At 45.1% G+C, this 22,669-nt stretch overlaps 1 protein-coding gene across 2 annotated transcripts in view; it reads left to right on the forward strand.

Annotated features, from left to right (window-relative positions):
- The first annotated feature begins 977 nt into the window (after window positions 1-977).
- Window positions 978-22,669, forward strand: part of CCDC6 (coiled-coil domain containing 6) — a 108,257-nt gene continuing 86,565 nt past the window's right edge. The window contains exon 1 of one of the 2 annotated variants that reach the window (XM_060642739.3): window positions 978-2,061. In XM_060642739.3, the coding sequence (XP_060498722.1) occupies window positions 1,753-2,061 (309 nt within the window). In that variant the 5' untranslated portion in view covers window positions 978-1,752. The remainder of the gene's footprint in view (window positions 2,062-22,669) is intronic. The other variant, XM_060642738.3, reaches the window with a different exon arrangement.

Below are 22,669 nucleotides of genomic sequence, written 5' to 3' on the forward strand. Positions count from 1 at the left end.
CACTAAAAAATAACTAGGAGAAATCTGGGGGTTAATTGCAGTTGGCATTTCTCAGCTCTCTGCCAGAAGCAGCCATTTTGGTAAAAGATGATGTCATTTGGAACACTTGGGGTTTTAGTTTATTCCGAGGTACCAGTTTCCATTAGCCACAGAATAACAGCTTAATCATTAGATCAAATTTAGGTTTAAAGATAACAGAGGAGTAGGAATAAAAATCATTAAATTCCACCTCTTAATCCTTCATAGCACATTATAAAATTTTCCAAAAGTTCAAAGCAATAGAAAATTTTCACACCTTTTTTTTTTCTTTCCTGTTTTCTGTTTCCAAGTGTTTGTTCTTCCCTTGACTAAGCTTGGTAATAACTAGTCTGGTCAGTTTCACTTTCCAATTTTTATACATAAGTGAAAGCTGTTTTGTGTCAACAGTTTAAAGATGTTTAGAATCGTCTCACCTGCTGGGCGGATTTCCTGCAAGCCTTTCTTTGGGAGAGAAGAGGGGGAATAAAAGGTTATTTAGAATTTCTTATGCTTCAAAACTAGAACCCTGAATTAGATCACATCAGAGTAATTAATGCTTTATTTTTAACCTATTAAAGTTTTCTGGAAGTGGGCAAGAGGGTGATGGTTATGCTGTATTCCCACTTAATCATCATTATTTGTACAGCATAATGCTTTGTCTGCAGTTACCTTAGAAAACTGGCACTTAAAGAGATGGGTTTTAATCCACAGAAAGTGTTTCTTTTTTCTTTTTGGATTAGATAAACGCTAGTCTCTTAATCCTATTGCGTGACACGTCCTGGCACTGTTCTCAAGATGTGAAGAGAAAAAGAAAAGAAAGTTGCACCTTGTTTAAAGATTGAGCGCAGTGTGGTTTATGAGATTATTAGGAGGAGGAGCAAAGAGAGTGGCATGTCTCTTCCGCAAATTCTTAACGAGGTTAACCTGTGGCTGCTGTTGTTTCACCCCACTCGGGCTCCTGGCAAGGGAACTTTCTGTTTTCTTAGCGCTATCCTAGACTTCCCAGTTGAGCTCTCCGAGAAGATAAAACTCAAAGGGCTGCGTGTATGTTTCAAACAGACAGAGGGAGACAGGAGCACACGCAGTCGGCGGAAGACGGGGCCACGGCCCCGCCACGGCCCGGCCACGGCTGAATGCGGGAGCCGGCGTGACCTTTCCACGTGTCCCCGACACCTGCTAGGCTAGCGGGGCACCGGGTTTCCTTTTCCCGGGAGCCGGCGCGAGCCCGGAAGAGGCTGGGTGTCTGGGGGCTTAGGTCGGGGGGCCGGGAGGCCCTCCTTCGGAACACGTGCGGCCAGCGCGCAGCTGGTGCGAGGGCTGACCTGGCCTTCCCGCCCCGGCTGGGCCCGCGAGTCCCTGGCCCGCCGGCAGGCGCCGGGAGGCGGGCCGCGGCGGTGGCGGCGGGAGGGTCCCGGAGCTTTCGGCCAGCTCTTTAGGGCGGCCTAGCGAGCGCGCCAGGCCCGGCTGGAGCGAGCCCCAGTGCAGTACTGCCCGAGCCCGGGCGGGGTCTCTGTTCTCTGGCAGAGGAGGTCCCTTGGCAGCGGGAAGCTCCCTCTCTTTCTCTCGCCGCCGCTCGGAGTCTGCGCCCTGCTGCCAGGCGCCCAGCTCGGCGCTCCCCTGTGCTCGCCCGGCGCCCACTCATTCGCAGCCCGGCCTTCGTCGCCGCCGCCTCCCTGCTCCTCCTCCTCCTCCTCGTCCTCCTCCTCCTCCTCCTTTCCCCAGCCCGCCGCGGCCATGGCGGACAGCGCCAGCGAGAGCGACACGGACGGGGCGGGGGGCAACAGCAGCAGCTCGGCCGCCATGCAGTCGTCCTGCTCATCGACCTCGGGCGGCGGCGGTGGCGGTGGCGGCGGGGGAGGCGGCGGCGGTGGGAAGTCGGGGGGCATTGTCATCTCGCCGTTCCGCCTGGAGGAGCTCACCAACCGCCTGGCCTCGCTGCAGCAGGAGAACAAGGTGCTGAAGATCGAGCTGGAGACCTACAAACTCAAGTGCAAGGCGCTGCAGGAGGAAAACCGCGACCTGCGCAAAGCCAGCGTGACCATCGTGAGTTGCTCCCCCGGGGGGCGCGCCGCGGCGCCGACCTCCGCCCGCCTCCGGGAGAGGTTGCACCTGGACCGGGCAGCCCCCGAACTCCCCGAGCCTTCCGGGGACCTGCAGCGAGCACACTCTGCCAAGAACTGCTGGCCCCTGGAGGGTCGGGGAGAGGGAGGTGTCCCTTTGGGGCCACGCGAGTCTGGCCTCCCTCAGGGGTCAGGCCCCTCGCGGGGTGCGGGAGAAAGCTGCTGGGACAACCACCCACATTTTCTTTTCGCCACTGGGGAGGAGGCCCCTCCCGGGCAGTGCTGGAGACTGGTGGCGTGGCTGGGGGGCGGGGTGGGACTTTTTTTTTTTTTTTTTTTTTTTTCCAGTCACAGCGTGCCTGAGGTGTACGTCCAGAATCTGGGGACCCCTAGGCTGTGGGAGAGGGAGGAAGCCGGATTAGGTTCCGGGGGCCTGCCTTAGGGTGCGGGGGTTGCGTAGCTGGGCTGGGCACTTCGCTGGCATCTGTACGGCGCTAGCTTGATCGCCCGGGGAGGGGGCGGGAGAGAGTGGCTGGGAATCCGGGAAGTGGAGTTTTCTGGCCAGGATTGAGAGGGAAGGGCGGGTACCGGAGCTGATGCTCCCACCTCCGTTGGAAGTCCTTTCCTTGGTTCGGGTTGAGTGTAGGGGGTGCCAGCGGCAGTGCACAGCCTGGAGAATGCAGCATCTTACACTAAACCTGGACAGAGTGAAGGGTGTGCAGCTTGGACAGGCTGAAACCGTGAAGGGTATCGACTGACTCCTTTTCCCTTGCGGAGGAGGATGTACGTGTGTTTGCTTCATTGGTGGTGGAGTGTCTAGGGATATTTAGCCTCTGAGTCCAGATACTTGATGAGAGAACAGACTGTCTGTTCTGTTTCCACCTGGCGCCCGAGGCTCACCCGAAGAGGGTAAGATTAGGTGTGTAGTCTCCCTCCTAGCGAAGCAGGCGGTTAGAAAGGCCACTATAGCCGTGATGAGGCGAAACATAACTGGAAAAAGTACACCGTGTGCTCTCACCTAATATCCCTGCCAGCTAGCCACATCATTAACATGCAGAATCCCCATACAGACAACTCTATTCAGATCAAAACAGTTTCCCAGCCAGGAGCTGAGAAGAAAATGTCAAGAAATCAAGGGCATAAATTACCATAGTTGCTGCACCATAGCTGATGAGACTGAACCTTCAGATGGAGAAAAAAGCATGAATTTGGGAATGGATCAAAGATGACAGTCTGGAAATGAAACGGGGCAAGTTTAGGATGCCCCTGTGCCAGAAAAAGTCTTCAGCAGAGAAGTGAGTGTGTATGTGTGAGTGGGTGTGTATGCTCCCCCAGTGCTAGCTCATACATGGGACCTGGATGGCATTCTGAATTTGCTTTAGAAGCAGATTTCCACCAAAGTTTCAGTGTGATTGGCAGCCTAAATAGAAATTGATTATAGAAAGACACTTTGCATGCTCAAATCCAGTCCTGGTGAATGGAATGGGAACAACATTCACGCGTTTCCAGACTGTCAAGTTCTTGAAGTGCCCTTTTGGTTAGGAAGAGGGAGGAATTTGCAGAGGCAGCCACTTCCAAGCCTTCTCTAGCTTTCTTGGCCAAGAGAGAGGTCTCTGCTGAGTGGGGGTTTGAGAAGAGGGGGAAGTTGGTGGAAGCAGTTTATTTAAGGTTTGAGTTAGTAAATGAGAGGGTTAGTCTCTCGGAGAATGTGAACCATAGAAAGCAGTAAAACTTATATGAAACAGAATCTCTAGCCTCTTGTATACAGTGAGCAATTCAGGCTGTTTTTGTTTGTTTGGGAGAGAGGATTAGGGGTGGAGATACTGTGAAAGGGTATCTGTTTGACAGTTGACCGTATTATAAGTAGGTCTGTAAATTATACACAAACACGTTGGCTTCACATGGACAAATGTGTTCATTCCTGGTGCATAAGATCGGAGGCCTTCTGAACACTTGGTTTGAAGAGTGTGTGAGGTGGTAGCTTTATTTCTTAGCACTTACCCTCAGCTAAAACTGACACCCCACCAGATATACTTTGTGAAATGTGGCCGTACTGAGTAGAGTTTTAATATTGTTTTAGATGACAGCCTACAAGTACCTTTTGGTACTCAGTTCTTCTTTGATCTCTAATTCATACTTTCAAGGAAACAAAAATGCTTGTGGTTTACCTGGTTCCTTAGTATTTGACAGGTGTTATTAAGGCAAATGCAGAGAAGAGTTCTTTTAAGCTTTTGAGAATTTTGGACCCAGGTTGTGTTGAAGTGGGCTTGACCTCTCATGTATGCAATATGGGAGGAGAGATGTGTGTGACTATGTGAAATGGGTCTGTGGGTGTAAGGAGCCCATTGAACAATACTGTGTCGTAATTTCTGTCAAGGTTAAGCTGGACAACTCCTAACAACTCTAAGTTAAACATAGCCCTTATTAATAGTTGCCTAGAAAGTTTGTGATAAGGCCTATATTCAATTCAATGAAGGCCTTGCTAGATTTTTCATATTTTAGTTAATTTAAAGGGAAGATGGTGTCCTAATCCTATTACTTGCTCTCCTGGTGCTTATTAGTTCCTTTACTTACAATATTAACTTTAATATTCTTGAGCACTAAAGGTGATTGTGAGTGTCTTTCCTTTTCCCTGCATATGTCCAGGAAGGTACACTGCTAATCAGCCACACTGTGGAAGAGTGTGGCTCTTTTTTTTTTTTTTTTTTTTTTTAGCAGCTTATTTTTTTAGAGTAGTTTTAGGTTTGCAGCAAAATTGAGGGGAAAGTACAGAGATTTCTCACATATTCCTTGTCCTTCCCCTCCCCCATTATCAACACTCTCCACCAGAGTGGTGCATTTGTTCCAACTGATGAACCAACTTTGACCCATCATAATCACCCAAAGTCCTTAGTTTACATTAGGGTTCATCTTGGTGTTTGTACATTCTGTGGGTTTGGACAAATGTATAATGACACATATCTACTATTGTAGTATCCTGCAGAGTAGACCAAGTACTTTAAAACTCCTCTGTGCTTTGCCTTCTCATCCCTCCCTAACCTAGCACCCACTGATTTTTTTTTTACTGTCTTCATAGTAATCCATTAACCTGTGAAGGACTCAGTTGTTTCCAAGTTTTGGCAATTAAGAGTAGAGCTGCACCAGACATCTGTGTGCAGGGCATTGTGTGGACAAAAGATTTCAGCTGTTTTGAGTAAATACCAAAGAGTGCAATTACTGGATTGTATGGTTAGAGTATTTTTGTTAAGCAGCGGCTCAATTGTCTTTCCAAAGTGGCTGTACCATGTTGCATTCCTACCAGGAGTGAGTGAGCATTCCTGTTGATCCACATACTTGTCAGCTTTTGCTGTTGTCATTGTTTTGGATTTTGGCCATTCTGATAGGTGTGTAGGTACCTCATTGTTGTGCCCTCTTTTAAAAACCAGTCCAAAGGCTAGTAGAAATCTTAACTAGTGATCATTTCTGTGTATTTTGGTATATAAATGCTTACTTGGATCAAGCTACCTATTTAATAAAGGACTGGTTTCATGGGTCCCTGTTCTCAGCATCTGTATGATAAAGTTAAACATTATCTCTAGGGAAGAATCAACTGGATGAGGCCTTTCATCCGTGTGTCCAAGTGCCTGGTGCATCTGGGAGTCACGAGCTTGCCCCTAGTATGTTTCACTTGGGGCTTACGCGAAGAGTGGAATGTTTTGAGTGATTATCCAATTTCTCCCAGTAAATCAGCAGTGGAACCAGGATGCTGATTATAGCTCATAATTTCTTCTTTGGCGTGGAGAAAATACACAAAAAGCAAATGCTCAGTCAGTCTGTTGAATAGCTTTTATATGTTAGGCTAGCTAGATTTATCCTGCTTTTATTGTGGGTGAAAATGTAATTGGAGATGATCTGATTCATTGTAGTAAGAGGTGTCCAGCGGTGGTGGTCTCTGAGATGAGGAAGTGCTATAATGGGCGTTAGTTGGATGGTTTTACAGTTCTAGATGAGCTGCTAGTATTCTCAGTATAAGTGGAGCTTTCACCTGGCATGGCTGGTCTCTAAGGCGTATGCCTTTTCTAGACTGGTTCAGACCTAATAGCATGTGTCTGGTTTGAAAATAAAGGCCTAGTATTTGAGTATCTTTCTCTAACTATAAAGTTAGTTCTTTATTATAGAACTTTAGGGAAATACAGAAATACAAAGGAATTTTGAAGTTACAGTAGAAAAACAGGTTTGTATGGCATGATTAGAAAGCCTGGCTATTTTAAACATCAACAGTGTAATCGTTTCATTAACCAATAAAATCTTCCATATAGTAAATGTTGTGGATTTGGGGTTATTTACTCTGGAAGCTTAATACACTATTTTCCATTTTTAAGACTTCATTTTGGCAGACTCTGAAGCTGTCAGATTGACATTGCCCTTGTAAAGAGGTGTGGTGTATGTCTTTTTTTGTTGTTGTTAAAATTTTTTTCCCCCCTTAGATTCTTAATGGAAAACACCCAGCTTTAGACAGAACTTTGAGAACGTCTGACCTCACAGTTAGGTCTAATTGTACATGGTTCAGTTTTGTTACAAAGGCTGTATGGTTAGTTTTCTTCTGCAGTTGAAATTCTTCATGTTGATGTCTCTTCTGTTTCATAATGTAATTGTATTTGATTAAAAAAACCCAGAATGTTAGAGGAGATTGTGACAGTCTTTTGCAGTGTTCCTTTTGTTTTGCTGGGGTGGGAGAATCACCAGTACCTGGTTTGCAGTGACTCTTGTTCAAGACCAGAGACACTGGCCTACAGCAAAAATCTGAAACTAGTCATTGCCTGTTTAAAAACATTCAGTGGCTCTCCATTACCCTCTGGATCCAGGTAAACTTTCTGTGGTTTACCAGGCCCTTCTTGCTCTGGCCCCTGCTTGCTTCACACACCTACCCCTCAACGTCTAGAAGCTCTCACTTGGTTGAACTGCTAGTTGCTGGAATTTCAATAGGTCTCTCTGACTCCTCTGGGATAGACTTCCTGCCCTTAATCCTATCCCTGACTCCTCCCTTCCCTTCTACCTCGTAGATCCTAGTAGACTATACTACCTTTTCCACCCCCACCCCAGTGCGCATTGCCACTGCCTCTGTACCAGCCACACAGTGGGCTTTGTGCCCATTCATGTGCTCCCACAGGACCCATCTGTCACTCCCTCTACCACCCCATCACATAGGTGCCCCTCAGCAGGGGTATACATTCTTCCAGGGGCAGATTTTGCTTTGTTCACTCCCATTTCTCAGTGCCTGGCATGTGGTAGATACTCAAGGGTATGTTGAGTTGACTCAGGAGGCCCTGGGTAGTGCAGTGGTTGTTGTTTTGTGCCCATTCTGTCTTGACCTTGTACTAATAGGGTCACTCTCCTGCTGCATGTGTTCTGAACAACAGCACATATGGTCTTCGCAGGGGTTGGTTAAAGAGGCTAGATGGATGAATGAATACAGTGTATACTTTGGGGAACCATTACAATCAATGCAACCCAAGCTCTTGTTTTCTAAGGGTGGGTGAGGTTATAGGTTACCTTGTAGCTATATCTAGATGTTCAAGATACACTTCACCTCTGAAAGGGGGACAAAGTGTCTTCAGTTTCACCTTTCCAAGGATTTTTGAGCCAGGCTTTTAGGGGGAAAATGTGGTTCTGTTGGCATGTTCAGATTTACCACTTCAGTTTTGGTAATGGTGACCGATCATTTCAGTGTTTTCTCATGACTTTCGTTAGTTTTGAAATGCCCCACAGCTGCCTCTGGGAAACAGTGTGCTATCGTGCATCTCTGCAAGTACCCGTGACCTGAAGCTCTATTTGGGGAAGTATCTGCAAAGGAGATTGGGAGACTTGGCTGAATCCTTGTAGATGTCCATGGGAGGCTTGCAGGGTGGAGTTGCAGGAGCTTGGTAATGGTGTCACACACAGTGTGCTTGCATTTCTTCTTAAATGCTTTGCAGCGATCGTTGCATTTACACCTAGAAATGCTCATCTGACCTTTTCAACTACAGCCAGGCTGAACCAGGAGTAACCTTCCTCTTCCTCTTTCCCTCCCATACTTCTTCCCTCAGTGGGTAGGTGTTGCTTTTTGTTTTCAATCACAATGCAGCTGCTTTTAGATAGATTGAATTATTGTCAAAGCTGGTGAAGTCAGTGTTCACAGGTTCAGTGTGTTCTTGCTTGGTGGTGGTTCAAATTTTTTGACAGGGAAACTAATGCTCTGGAAAATGTTTCTAATCATCAGGATCTCAGAGTGGTGTTAACTTGCAAACTCTTCCTTCCCCAATATTGTCAAATTTTCTTATCTTTCATGGGTGTGAAACTCACAGCTGTGAGTTTTATTTCAGTGTTCATTCCAGTAAATTACAAACCTTACTTTGCAGAGGTGTTCTCGTTTAGGTGAGAAGAATGTTCAAAAAAGACTAATTGTTTGATTTATGGTTTATTTAGAAATAACCACCCCCTTATTATTGGTCCCTAGCTCTAATGTATGGGGTACAGTTTAGTGATTAAAATTCTTTATAATACTTATTTAATGATGGGAAATTTTCTGTGATTTCTTTCTCCCTTTGCCTTGTCAGTAAGGCACAAAATGGTATGTGAGGAGTACAGCCTGAAAAATAGGCACGATTCAACCTCCCAGTACTTCTCGGAGTACTGGCCTCCTGGGTGCCAGTGCTCTGAAGCACTCAGAAGCAGTGTAAGGGCTTCTCTAGCAGCTTCCCAAGCATTACACTAGACTTGCCGTCAGCTTGGCCCTGGCTTGCTGATGTAGCGAACTCGGCAGAGGAACAGCCATTCCCTCTCCAGCACTTTCCAGTCCAGAGAGTGGTGAAGTGCAGGTGCAAGCAAGAAAGGAGGTTCAGCAGACTCTTGTAGGGGTTCCAGGGAGGGCTATGTCACCCTCTTTGTCTTGTTGAGTCCCTTCAAGGGAAATGATGTGCCCTCTTCACTCACAGTTTAATTAGCTTGTAGTTGGTTTTATAAGGCCAAGATGGGGAGAACGGGTTGCTCAGTTTGTCTATGTTGAGGTGGTACTGGGAGGTTTTTGTTTGTTTTTAATTTTTTTTTTTTTTTTTTTTTTTTTTTTGTGGTGATTGAAAAGAAATGCCACTGATGTCTTAATTTTATAATTTGCATCTGCCGGTAGATTGAAATGATCTAGGTGGTTTTTCCTCTATTCCTGTTATTCCCTGAGGCCCACCCACATTCCTTTCATGGAATATTGTTGGATGGATCGAATTTCCTAAGTCTTTAATCCCAAACCATGTGAAAGTAAAGACTTCATACAGTAAAGTTAATTAGAGATACTAGTTTATGGGCAATTCCAAATTCCAGTTGTTTTTTTTTTTTTTTTTTTTTTTAAGCAGTGTTGATTGACGGGATAATCTTCCATGCATCTGTTCCAGATCAGACCAGCCTCCTGTGGGTGCCAGGTGTGTGTCCAGGGTGATCTGGCTAATACCCTCCAGGGCATCTCAGGGCACTTCGGATCAAATGAGGCCATTTGGTACTGAGGAGCAGAGTTAGGATATTTAGCCAGACATTGGTCATGATTCAAAAAAGTTTTCCATAGAAGGAAAGAGGAAAGTGACAGAGTGAAAACAACATGGAAGTCTGTATGAGCTAAAGAAAGTTCTTCGAAATCTAGTACCTGCAGTAGATGAAACACTTCATGTGTTGCTTTCCTAAGCAAAGAATCTTTTTTGTGCAGTTGGCTTTTTGTGACTGAATTGGAAAGGTTAAAATAGTCTTGAGAAAAATAATTTATTTGGTGTTTAATTATAGAAAGAGCTTCTCAACTTGTGACATTATTTTCATGTAAGTGGTGATTGTTTTTCTGTTATCCTAATATACCAACTCAAATAATAACTTTTATTCTATTGAGATTTTTGTTTTTGGTGGGTTTTTTTTTTCCTTTTTTTTTTTTTTTTTTTTTTTGGTCTTCACTAGACAGGCCTTAATTTATCTAAACAAAGACATTTGCTGAGAGTCAAAACATTGTGTCTCTGCTTCATTTAGGAGCTTCTGATTATAGAAACACTAAAATTTGAGGAGAAAAAAATTGGCTAGATGCTTTTAACATCTTTGCTAACCAGAGTACAATTTAAACATATACACCATAGTGGCGCCTGGGTGGCGCAGTCGGGTAATCGCCTGACTTCAGCTCAGGTCATGATCTTGCAGTTTGTGAGTTTGAGCCCACTCAGGATCAGTGCTGACAGCAGGGAGCTTGCTTGGGGTTCTCTCTCTCCCTCTCTCTCTTTGCCCCTCCCCCCCATACACTTTTCAAAATAAATAAATAAACATTAAAAAAATACAGTAAAATATACACAACATTAAGTTACCAGTTTAACCATAAGTGTACAATCCAGTGGCACTAAGTGCATTCACAGTGTTGTGCAACCATCACCATTATCCATTTCCAGAACTTACTATCCCAAACAGAAACTGTCTCTATTAAATAATACTTCCTCATTTCCCTTTACCTCTAGGCCCTAATAACCTCTATTCTTAGTGACTTAAAAATTACTTTTAAAAATGTTTTAAAGGAAAAGTTTATAGTGATCTACAGAAGCAGCTAGCTGTTTTTTATTATCCTGGTGTTAAAGTTATGAATTGGGACTGAAAAGATTTTAAAGTGCTGTTATCTTTCTCCATCTCCAGTTTTTATTGTTATTGGGGCTTTTCCCTCATCGGGTTTTCTGTCATTCAGCAAACATGGATGGTACCCCAGCCCTGGGCTCAGCACTTTTTGTCCTACTTTGCATTTAGAGGAGGCACCCTCTCAAGAAGAACCTTGGGAGGGAGTAACACACTGTCAGGGGACAGGACTTTGCCCTGACTCCTCATCAATCATGGGTGCTTTTTTTTTTTTTTTTTTTTTTTTTTTAATTTAAATTTTGTATTTTTTAAAATTAATTAACTTTTAAAAAGATTTTATTTTTAAGTGATGTCTACACCCAGCGTGGGACTCAACCCTGAGATCAAGTCGCATGCTCCACCTACTGAACTACCCAGGCGCCCCTCTTTGTGTGTGTGTGTGTGTTGCAAGCATTTAATTTCCTTGATGGCATTTTGAATAGATCACGATTTAAGAAAGGTTGAAAAAACCCAAAAGATTGAAAAAATTAATTAACAATTCTTATTTACCAGCATTGCTCTATTTCCAGAGCAGATTGTGTTGCTGTGATAACAGCTAATATTCATGCAACACTTACTGTGGGGTTAGGTACTGTTGGGAGGGATCTGCTTGTATTTTCTTATTTAACCCTTAGCACCATCCTGTGGGGTCAGTACTGCTGTAATGCATCGCTATGCAGGTTTAGGCTCAGACAGGTTATATAACTTGCCAGCTTTCCAACGCAGGCCGCGGGTGGAGCGGGGGGCGGAATTTGAATGCAGGCCTGTCCTCAGAGCATAAGTGCAGGCTGCACAGCCTGGGGAGGGTGGGGTACAAGTCAATTTATGATCAGTTTTGTCTTTATTTTGTTGTGGGCGTTTTCCTCCTTGTTTTCTGCACTCCTGTTCCTTCAGTGAGAGCAGTCACGGCTGCCCTGTCACCACGGCAAATTCCCGGGATGCCAGGCCTAAGGGAGTGTTTCCAGGGTAGCAGCCTTGGAAGAGAAATGGTGATGGGAGGGGGCAGCCTGTGGCCTATCCAGGGAACCCTGGTAGGTTGCCCCTGTGCTTATAGCACAGCCATCTGGGCTCCCCTCTCCTCCCTCCCTTTGCTCCTGTCCCAGTCTGGAATCAGTCTCTTTGTACTTCTTTTATAACCTCTACTTAAAAATAGTCTGACAAGCGCAGTCATAGTGGATTTTTTTTCTTTTTTAAACAAACGTATTGATCACCTGCTGTATACTAGGCAATGTGCCATATATATCAGTGGGATGAGACAGCACTTGGGAAGTTGGTGAAGGGCCCCTGACTCAATCTGCAAGTGGGGACCGTAGTACAGGTTGTGACTTTTAAGCTACAGCCTGAAGGATAAATGGAAGTTAATCTAGAGGAAGATGGGGGCAGAGGCGTGGCAAGACGGGCATTCCTCCCTGACTCAGAACCTGAGTGTTGGGGAAAGGAGGCAAACTGGGGAGGAGAGCAGGACCCTGCTAGGCAAGCCTGGTGGGTGCCATTTCTGGCTCCCATCCAGGAGCTGACTGCAGAAGGGGGGTGGGGAGGGGGCAGGGGAACAATAGGAACAGTTCTGTATTTTCATAATCTGCTCTGGCTGCTTAGTGCCGACATTTCTTCGTGTTTTCCTCCTAGGCTATTTGAAGGCACGTACTTTGTCATTTATCACCTGTGAGATGATCTGTCTTATTCCATGGTAGTAGCTACATGGTACTGTCTTTTACTGTGTGCCTGGTACATTTCAAAACACTTTTTGTGGGAACTCCTAGCAACCCTTTGCCATCTCCACGTCTCGGAGGAAGAAATGAGGTGTAGGTGTCAGTGACACCTTGAGGGTCACAGTAAGTGGTAGAACAGGGATTTGAACATAGGCAATCTGAGGGTACCTCACATGCGACTGGTGCAGAAAAGTTCTGCCATTTGAAGGATCATTTTTCCCACAGCCTTGACGCTGTAGGAGATGCTCCGTAAACTTTGTGGGATTTGTTTTGGGGGTGCCCAGGTTTTCATAAACTCTAATGGAGTATGACATGCTTACAGTGAAGTGCACAAGGTTTGAATGCACAAATTTATGCTCTATGAACTTAACAAATGAATTCACCAGTGTCATCATCACCCTGCTCAAGCTACATGCTATTATCATCATTTCCTTCACCATCCTCCCCTGTCCTCTGTTCTAGTCATCACACCCCAAAAAATAACCTTGCACTGACTTCTGTCACTGTAGATTTGTTTTGCTTATTTTTAAACTTCCCATAAGTGGTTTTATATGGAAGGTTTTTATTGTGTGTCTGGATTCTTTGCTTTGATATCCTAGTTTGTATATTTACTGATATTAAACAGTATCTCTGTTGTTGCATATAGAGGTAGGGTTTTTTAAAGCTGTGCAGTATCCCCATTTTGTGTGTCTATGGAACTGTTCTGGCGTGTGCCCTCTGGGTCACCCCACCCCTTCCCTCAGCAGTGCTCACTGGGCAGTGGGAAAGGAGGGTGGCACACCAGAGGATGCGAGGCCCTGCGGGACGTGGCTCCCAGTCGTTGGAGGCTCCGGCCACCTTACTAGCTAAGTTACATTGCGTTCAGAGCCTGTGAACCTTGGTGGGCTTACTACCTTCTTTAGCATACCTCTATCCTACTGCTGTTGTAGGTGTGAAATGAGAGCATGCACATCAGAGTGTTTTGATAATTTGTGACCTAATATTCCTGTGGAATATGGTAGATTATTAGTACCCCCATACTTCCTATTGTTTTCCAAAATATATTTCAGAATCAAAACTTTTCTTCGTAAGATGGTGTTATCAAAATAACATTTGGAAAGCTGAGGGGGGAGGCGATTGAGGCCCCACGCCCTGAGCTGTCTGGAGGCCTTAAGTTGGGGAGCTCTGCATCCTGGCTTTTTAGGGCCTGTGTTTCTCTGGCAGTTTGGGATGCCTGGGAACCTGGCCGGTTTCCTAGGGTTTGGTGAGTCAGGAGTAAGCCAGCCTGTGTGGTGGCGTAAAAATAAAAGGAGAGCAAGAGGCAAACATGTTTCCTAAAAGAGATGCATTTTTCCTTGTAGGTCGGTTGTAGGGCTCTTTCCGTCATTTCTTGAAATAGGAGCCGACGTGTGCCTTTTCCTAGTTTTCTGTCTTTAGCACTGTGGGCAGCAGACAGTCAAAGCTTGCTTCTCTGTTTTGTGACTTCTGACCCTGTTTCAAGGGAGTGTGGATTCCAGAGGGTGGGCTTTGATGGCTGAGACACCAGTGCCACTCCTGTTTAGCTGCTGGTCTAAAGAACAGAAGCCAAAACATGAATGTCTTTGAAATTGACTGACTTTGCAGGTTTGCGGTTCCTGAATGATGAAGGACAGCTCCAGCTTGTGAGCCAGGACCAGTCTGTGGGAGGCCGGTAGTTTTCTGTCTGCAGGGGACTCCTCAAGTGACCTGTACTCTTTCTGTTGCCTCTGGATCTCTCTCTCTAGCAATAGAAATGGGACTTTTTGAAGGATGAAGGAACATGCTTTTCACCAGGGCACGGTTGTGGTTTTATTGTCCCAGTGTGAAGGCTTTTGGTATAATGGAAGGGGGGCAAGGAGGACAGTTGGTATAATTCAGGGACTCAGCCAGCATTGTAAATAAGTTAAAGTAAGCCTTCTTGAACCCAGGAAAGCCCTTACTACTTTTGCTGAGGAGGTGTGGCCATAAGCCAAGACTGTTGGAGTCTTTTGGTCTGTCTCAGTCCCCCTCCCAAAGTACTTTGAATGCCTTCCCATTCTTTTTCAGGTAAGGGAGATTAGCACTAATGACTTTAATCCTTTATTTGGTTCGCTCTTGCTCGGCCCAGAGCCTTGTAGCTCTGGGTCATTGGAATTTCTGTTGGGTGATGTGAAAAGGCAATTGGAATGCACTTGTTAGCCCACAGATGAAAACCATTTAGGCTTTGCCACACAGCACTGCCACAGTGTATTCTTTCTCTAGTTCTTACTTTCCTGTGGGTCCCACTGCTCACCTTTTTCGTTTTTATGCTCTCAATTTTATGTGTTGCAGAACAGCATTCTCCGCTAGGCCATCTGTGTGGATTATCCCTCCTTTCAGTTTTATTCATAAGCTCCTTTGTTTTTCCACCCCAAGGTTCTTTGAGTGAACTTGATATAATGGAGAGAGATTTGGAAACCAGATAGGGTGGCCAGATTTGGCAAATAAAAACAGGATGAGGAACCATATTTGAATTTCAGATAAACAATGAATACTTTTTTAGTATATGTATGTTCCAAGTGTTGCATGGAACGAGGTATACTAAGAAATTATATGAAATGCAGATTTAATGACGCATCCTGTATTTTATCCAGCAGTCTTAAAACCCATAGGACTTAAAAATATCTCCATTTTGCTTCTTCCTGGTTCTGTGATCATTTGGCCTTTTACCTGACCCCAAAGACAACATGCCTTCTTTAAAAACAGATCATATTATCTTAGCTCTCAGGTTTGCCTCATGAATGAGGTGACTTCTGAAAGCCCTCAGGACACAGGCACCACGTGACTTCCTTTTCCCTCTTTGTCCAGTTATTATGGATTGGCCCATCTTCTTTTTCTTTCACAAAGCCAACCCAGTGCGCTTTCCTTAGTGTGGCTTGTCGGGGTTTTCAGGACCTCAGCCCTTCTTCTTCCTCAACTACTCTGTTTGCTTTCACTTTTTCTGCCCTTCCACCACCCACGTATTTATTTGTTCCTGTCTGGAAGCCACCTTTGTGTGCATCAGGTGTCCCTTCTCTTTGGCCACGTGTTACCAATCCTCTCATTTCATTTTTCCTTTCCTTCTCAACCTGAGATGGCATGGGAAGAATGGGGCCTCTTGGCTTCTCACAGTTCCTGGGGCCAGGCGATGATCGCATATTATTTTGGGGCCTCAGTCTTCTCCTGTTCCCTGGGAAGTCTTGTTTAGGATTCAGGGATGACTCACTGGCAGCCTGCGTGTGGCCCACAGCAAGTGGTTTAGCTTTGGAGATTTAGAAGACTTCTGAAAGAGAATGTGGTGGGACAGGCACGGATGCTCTGGTTGTCTTGGGCATCACTTCTGCTGCTTCTCACGCCTACAGCAGCTGCACTTGCTTATTTCCTTCCTGTTCCGAAGGTACTTGGATTGGAGACCCTGGAGCTATGCTGTGGATAGTGACTGATGGCACTGTGCGCCCTGTTTAATTGAGTTAGCTCCAGAAACAAAGCCACAGGGCACAATCGTGCCACTTTACAGGCTGAGGGAGCTGAGGTCTGGGGTCAGTCAGCTCATAGGTGGTGGGGCCAGGACTTGGCAGCCTGCCCCTAGAGCCCCTGCTCTTAGCCACTGGGTTGTATTCCTGCAGCTATAAGGGTCTGTGAAAGTTCTTGTAGGAGCTGGGAACATAGCAGAGTTTTGTTTTTTAAATTCATAACCTTAGTCCTTGGCCTGTTGTCTGGGAAGTTGCTGTAATTCATGGGTGGTGAATCCGTAGAATCAGTTTCCTCTCAAAAGCATCCTTCTTTCTGTCCCTTAAAGATGTTTCTGAGAGTTTTCTTGTGACCCTCTTCTAACTTTTAAAAGATTATGAGGTATCCTTGGTGTTTATTTAACTCAGCCGATTTTGGATATCTACCAAGTGCTGGCTCTACGCTTGAGACGTCCTTTTAGGAGCACGGCGGGGTATGATGAATAACTGAGTGCCTGGCCCTGAGCTAAGGGCATCGAAGGGGCCTGCTGTGAAGAGGCTGAGAGGCTGGTAGGAGGGACTGGTGAGAAAGCAGCGACCATGGCACAGTCGAAGGAAGATGGCGAGTCACCCATGCAGGGCTCACACAGTAAAGAGGAAACCGAGTGGAATGAGAGGAAGCGGATGTAATCCAGGGCCTGGTTGCCCCAGTAGGGGAGCTGTAGAGAAGACCACTCCTTGGGGGTGCAGAGAGTTTGGAACAGCAGGATATCACTCCCATCCTCCTCTGGAGGACAGAGGGAGGAGGAAGTGTTATCAACCCAGGGGCAGGGGGCACCAAGAGAAAGCTGGAGCCAGCTGGGCCTTGAGACAGGAATGCTGCCTAGGGTGGATAAGAAGGGGAAGAACACCCCGATTCTCCCTTCTCCCAGCCTCTGGTCTCTTGCCAGTACCTCTGCCTGGCTGCACCCAGGGGCAGTTAGCTGGCTTCAGGGGACTGGGAGTTTCAGCCTTCAGAGGTCACCCCGTGCAGAGTGGGAGGAGGGCAGTGGGGATCTGGGGCCAGTCAGACCTGGGACTGGCTCAGGAAGAAATGAAAATGGAATGGCTATGTTTGGCCTGGGCTGTTGTCGAACACTTCACAGATGACAGAGTGTTGGCGGACTTGTAGGTTTTTATTTCCCCAGGAGGATGTGAGTGAAGGACATGCCAGGGAGATCTGCATGGACGGAGGCATGGCCGCTGGAAACCACAGGCTCCGCTTGCAGCAGCTCCTGCAGCTCTGAATGGCTGAATCGACACTTGCGGCCTTTCCTGTGTGTCTTTCTTGAGCCTCAGAAGCCCCTCTCCTAGAATGCTTTCTTGTGTGTTCATGTCGTCCTTTATGGCTGACATGAATTTTCTCACAGAGGAGAGACAGGTGGGGAGCTGACACCTTGAATATCCTCAAGACCAGCCGCTTCTGATAGAGCATGCGGCATTCAACAGTGGGAAACAGCTCGGGATGCCTGGCCAGCACCAGAAAGGAGTTCATGGCCAGTGGCAGTCCTGTCACGGGCCCCAGGGCTCTGATGAGGAGGCTGATGCCTTGGGAGGAAAAATAGCTGCTCAAGTTAGTGGCTTAGTGGCCTTGTCTCCCTGCTGAATGTCTGGCACTTGATCATGCTGTTAGAATACATTTCTCACATTCTCCTGCTGTGAAATTTGTTTTTATGATGTTAGAGGATTTTGTTTAAACTTTTATTATGGAAAATTTTAAGCATACACAAAAGGAAAATGAATTTGCAAACCATCCAGCTTGACCAATTATCAACATGTGGTCAGTCTTGAGATTGTTTCACCTATAGTTGAGTTTGCATCGCTGATAAGGATTTATAACCACATACCATTATGTATCACATCTAAGAAAAAAAAGTATTTCCTGTAGTAAATTTGTGTTTGAAAGGTAAACAGGAGAGACTTTTCTGGAATCAAATGTGTTATCCTTGCTTCTCTGCTTTAAGCCTTTACCCCTGTGCCTTGAGCCTGCTAGCCCTAGATCTAAATCTCTTCCTGCTAAGTGTGCTGGCAGCTGGTATTGGGACCTTTTACCTGCTGCTCTGCTTCTTGGTGCTTAGTCCCCAAGCATCCCAATCATGTGTTCTGCTCTCAGGAAGGTATGCAGTCTGGCTTCCCAGCCCTCATGTTGCCCAGTGGTGTGGACTTCTGGTCACTGTCTGGTGTGTGTGCGGCAAGAATCACAGCTTTTGCAGGTCTGCTGCAAGGAGGTATGAAGTGAGGCGTCCTTTGCAGTCTTCCCTGGTTTTTCGCTAGGAAGTGTCTGATGAGCTTTCTGGAGAAATCATGCCTTAGGAAGATGGGCTGGCATCTAGGGCTTCTAGAAAGTCTGGTGTAGTGTCTTATGTGAAGCCATGCAGGGCTGGAGAGCACCAGACAGGAAGCTGTGGGCAGTGTGTGCAGACAGATGTCTTCTGGACAGGTAGAAAAATGAGCATCTTTGCCCAGAGTCTGCAGCTCTGAAATCTGCAGCTTGTGCAGCAGATACAGAATGGTGTTAACACGGTTATTTCATTTGAGCCTCACAGGAAGTCTGTGTGTGTAAGAGGGTGGTGGTGGTGGGGTAGTGGGAGTCTCAACTTAAAAATAAAGAATCAGGTGAAATGTGATTAAATTATTGGCCGTGCAGCAGTGCTGACAAATGGGATGGGCAGATAGCAGGGTAGATGGCCTGGGTTGTTAGCTCCTTGGCTGAAGTTTGGTGAAGGGAGTGAGTCTCCTTTTACCAGAAGTTATCCAAATGTGTGCTGGGCTCTGCAGGAGGGCCACTCCATGTGATAAGAGGCCTCAGTGGGGGCTGGTGCAGGGTGGCCAAGCCCTGGGCATAGAAAAAGAAGTGTGTGGAGTCCTGGCTGTTGAAATCACCTCCATGGGATGGTCTAGACAATTTTACCTTGCTCTTAATTTGCTTAAGTCAGCTAGTGTTTGAAGCGGGCTGCTGACCTGGGGGCTTGGGACTTCGTTTATTTTCAGAGCAGTGGCTCTCTGTTGGGACGCTCATCTGACCTCTCTAACTAGTAGCCTCTCACCTTCCAGTCTGTGGATTCCAGACTTTCCTCTCCAAATCACCTGGAGAATTTTAAAAGTCGTGATACCCTGGGTCCCATACTTCAGTGTCTGAGGATAGGAGCCAGGCATTAGTAATTTTAAAGATTCCCAGGTAATTCCAAAATTACCAGCAACAAAGTTTGGGAATCGTTGGTGTATACAATTGTGAGTAGATATTAATTTCACCTAAGGTTTGAAAAAGATGCTGCCATTAAAAATGTTCTTTTTCTCCCCCTGTTCTTTTTTTTTTTTTTTTTTTTTTAGTGCTTATTTATTTTTGAGAGAGACAGACAGAATGCTAGTGGGTTAGGGGCAGAGAGAGAGGGAGACACAGAATCCAAAGCAGGCTCCAGGCTCTGAGCTGTCAGCACAGAGCCCGACACGGGGCTCAAACTCACGAGCTGTGAGATCATGACCTGAGCTGAAGTTGGTTGCTCAACCGACTGAGCCACCCAGGTGCCCCTTCCCTGTTCTTTTTTTCGGCTTTCTTGAGACCTAATTGACAGAAAGCATTGTGTAAGTTTAAGGTGTACCTGTTGATTTGGTAGACTTCTAAATCGTGAAATGATTACCACCATGGCATTAGCTAATGTCTGTATCACGTCACATAATTACCTAAAAAATTCTAATTTTTTAATTGGCATTTTTTTTTTTTTGATAGAAAGGCATCTCATGATATGCGCTCCCCTTCCCTTTTACACAAAAGGTGGTACAGATGATTTTTTGTTCTGTGCCTTTTCTCTGTTCTACCTAACTATATGTTGGAGAATTTTCCATAACAGTACATTCATTAACTTCTTCATTCTTTCTTACAGTTGCATTGTCATTCATTGTCTGGCTGTCTCTTACCATTGGGCATCCAGTTTGTTTTCAGTCTTTGGTCTCATGTTGTTACAGTAACCTTGAACATGGATCATTTTGCATATGGGTGAATGTATCTAAGAGGATACACTGCATTTGCTAATGCTTATCTAGTGCATCTTACGTACCAGCCACTCTCTTAAACCTTTTCCTTAAATTGGCTCAGTCCTCAAATTAGGCCTGTGAAGTAGCCAGTATTGTCTCCATTTTACAGATGAGGAAACTGAGGCTCACCAAGGATTAGGTAACTTGTCTAAAGTCCTAAACCAGAGAGGGGCAGAGCCAGAAATCACACCTGTGCAAAATGACTCCACTTTACAGTACTGAATTCCTGGGTAAATTCCCAGAAGTGATGTTGCTGCTTCAGATGTACTGTCGATGTGTAATAGAACAGATGTAGCCAAATCGCCCTTGATAGCGCTTGTACTCATTTACACTTCCATTAGTAGGATATGAGTGAGATAATGGTGGCCCCATACCATGCTTTTATCAAACCTGGATTTTGCTGGTCTGGGGAAAAATAGCATCTTGGTGCAGTCTGCATTTCTCTCAAGGGGATGGGTAAGCATATGCGTTTCTTTTTCTGCAAATGCCCACTTCACAGTTTTTAATTGTCTACTGGGGTGTTGGTCTTTCCCTTGGCCATTTTCTTAGCACTCCATATATTACAGGGACTTGACCTTTTTTCTAGTTTTGAGTAGGAAAAAAATTCCCCATTTTCATTTATCTTTTGACTTGGCTTTTGGCATTGGGTCTTTTTTTGTTTTTGTTTTTGTTTGCCACAGTGAAGTTTCTTTACGCTTTCTTAATGTCATAATGTACAGGAAAAATTACCTTTATGCTTTCTTAATGTTATAATCTACAGGAAATATTATTACCATATTAGGTAAAACTTTGCTGTGTATTTACTCCTTTGGAAAAAAGCGTAGGGTGGCTACTACTGTGTTTTTATTGAAATGGTAACATAGTGCATTTAAGAGAGATTCATGGGCGCCTGGCTGGCTCAGTCAGGAGAGTGTGCAACTTTTGATCTCAGAGTTGTAAGTTAGAGCCCCATGTGGTGTAGAGATTACTTAAAAAATTAAAATCTTAAAGAGAGATTCAGAAGAAATCCTAGAGGTAACAATGCTAGGTATTCTTTCAGATTGCATTCAATGACTTGAATTCATGGCTGAATATTAGGGGCACATCTCCTGGTATCCTTTTTCTCCCTTGTCTGTCTTTATACTATCACTTCATTTGTTGTCTACGATCTTGAATTACGATAAGTCTCCTGTGATGAATTGATCAGTTACTGAGTTGTTTGCATTTTGGGTATTATGAGGGTAGCCTTTCCTCTCTCCAGAACCTTCTTAAATGGACTTGTTTAATTGTCATTATTTCTCTCTCCTGGTTAGTTTCAGACTCTTTATCTGGTGGTTTTATTTTACTTTGCAGTATTTTCCATTTCCCCTACTTAAAGATAGGTTGAAAGCTCTGGACCTTAAATTGAATTTAACCTTCTTTCACATTTAGCCAGTCATTTTTGTTCATCTCATAAGTAATTCTGAGGATATTTTGTGTGCCAGGTACTGTGATAGGGTCTAGGGGACATTCCCTGCCTCTTGGGGCTTGTGTTCTAGCTGGGTGTGGGGTGGGGGTGAGGCAGAAGGGGATAGACATCAGACAACTAATTTCACATTGCACAGTTAAGACTGTGATAGATGCCTTGAAAGATAATGCAGGGGCACTTGGGTGGCTTAAGTTGGTCGAGTATCTGTCTGACTCCTGACTTGGACTCAAGTCATGATCTCGCAGTTTGTGAGTTCGAACCCCACATCAGGCTCTGTGAAGACAGTGCAGAGCCTACTTGGGATTTTCTCTTTCCCTTGCTCTGTCTTTCCCCTGCTCGCACACGTGCTCTCTTCTCTTGCTCTCTGTCAAAAATAAATGAGTAAACTTAAAAACAACAAAAAAAGAAACATGCATATGGTTTTCAGAGGATACAATCAGGAACTCGACTAGTTTAGGGCAGCCAGGGAGACCTTTTCTGTGGTGACATTTGGGCTGCTATTATATGAATGATAAATAAAAGTCAACCATGGAGAGGATTGGTAAAAACATGTTCTGGGCCAAGGGAACAGGCCATGCAAAAATCCTGATGGCCACAGAAGCATGGTAAGTTTGAGGAACTGAGAGATTGTGGTCAGGGTGCGATCTGGATGTGGCCTGAGGAAGGATCTGGAAGTAGGTGGGGCAGATTTTGACAGGGTTCATAGTCTGTCTTCTGATGCTACTGTGAATAAAACCTGAACCAGTGGTGAAATATGTAAGGCATCCATTTGAAGGGAAGAGACTTCCTTAGCTTTAGCTCTTGCCGTCTTCAAATTTTGGAGCTGAGAATACCTTAAATGCCATTTACTGCTAGTCTAATGCTTATTTTTTACAAATGATAGACCAGGGAAATGACTTATCCAAGTCCACAATGGAAGCCAGTAGTAGTGTCTGTCAGAACTTCAACCCAGGTCTCTTGGTTTGTAAACTGTTCTTTGTACTCTACACTTCCTCTTCTTTCAGAAAACACATGTTCTGACTAAAAACTGAAATGTGTTGTGATGAGTGGTTTTATTCTGATTTGTATGACAAATCTTATGAGGATATACAAATTAAATCAGTTGAGAATTTTGTTGAATAACATGTATTAAAAATGTCACACAAAAGAGGAGACTGTCTTCTAGAATGTGGGCTCTGCCGAGGCCACGTCCATGCTTCTCATCCTGCAGCTTCAGGACAACATTTAGTATCTAGAGCTTCTACTTCAAGGAGCAGTGCTGGCATAGGTGCTTTTAAGTTAGGA

This window comes from Panthera onca, chromosome D2, assembly GCF_046562875.1.
Source record: "Panthera onca isolate mPanOnc1 chromosome D2, mPanOnc1 haplotype 2, whole genome shotgun sequence".
Classification (NCBI taxonomy): domain Eukaryota; kingdom Metazoa; phylum Chordata; class Mammalia; order Carnivora; family Felidae; genus Panthera; species Panthera onca.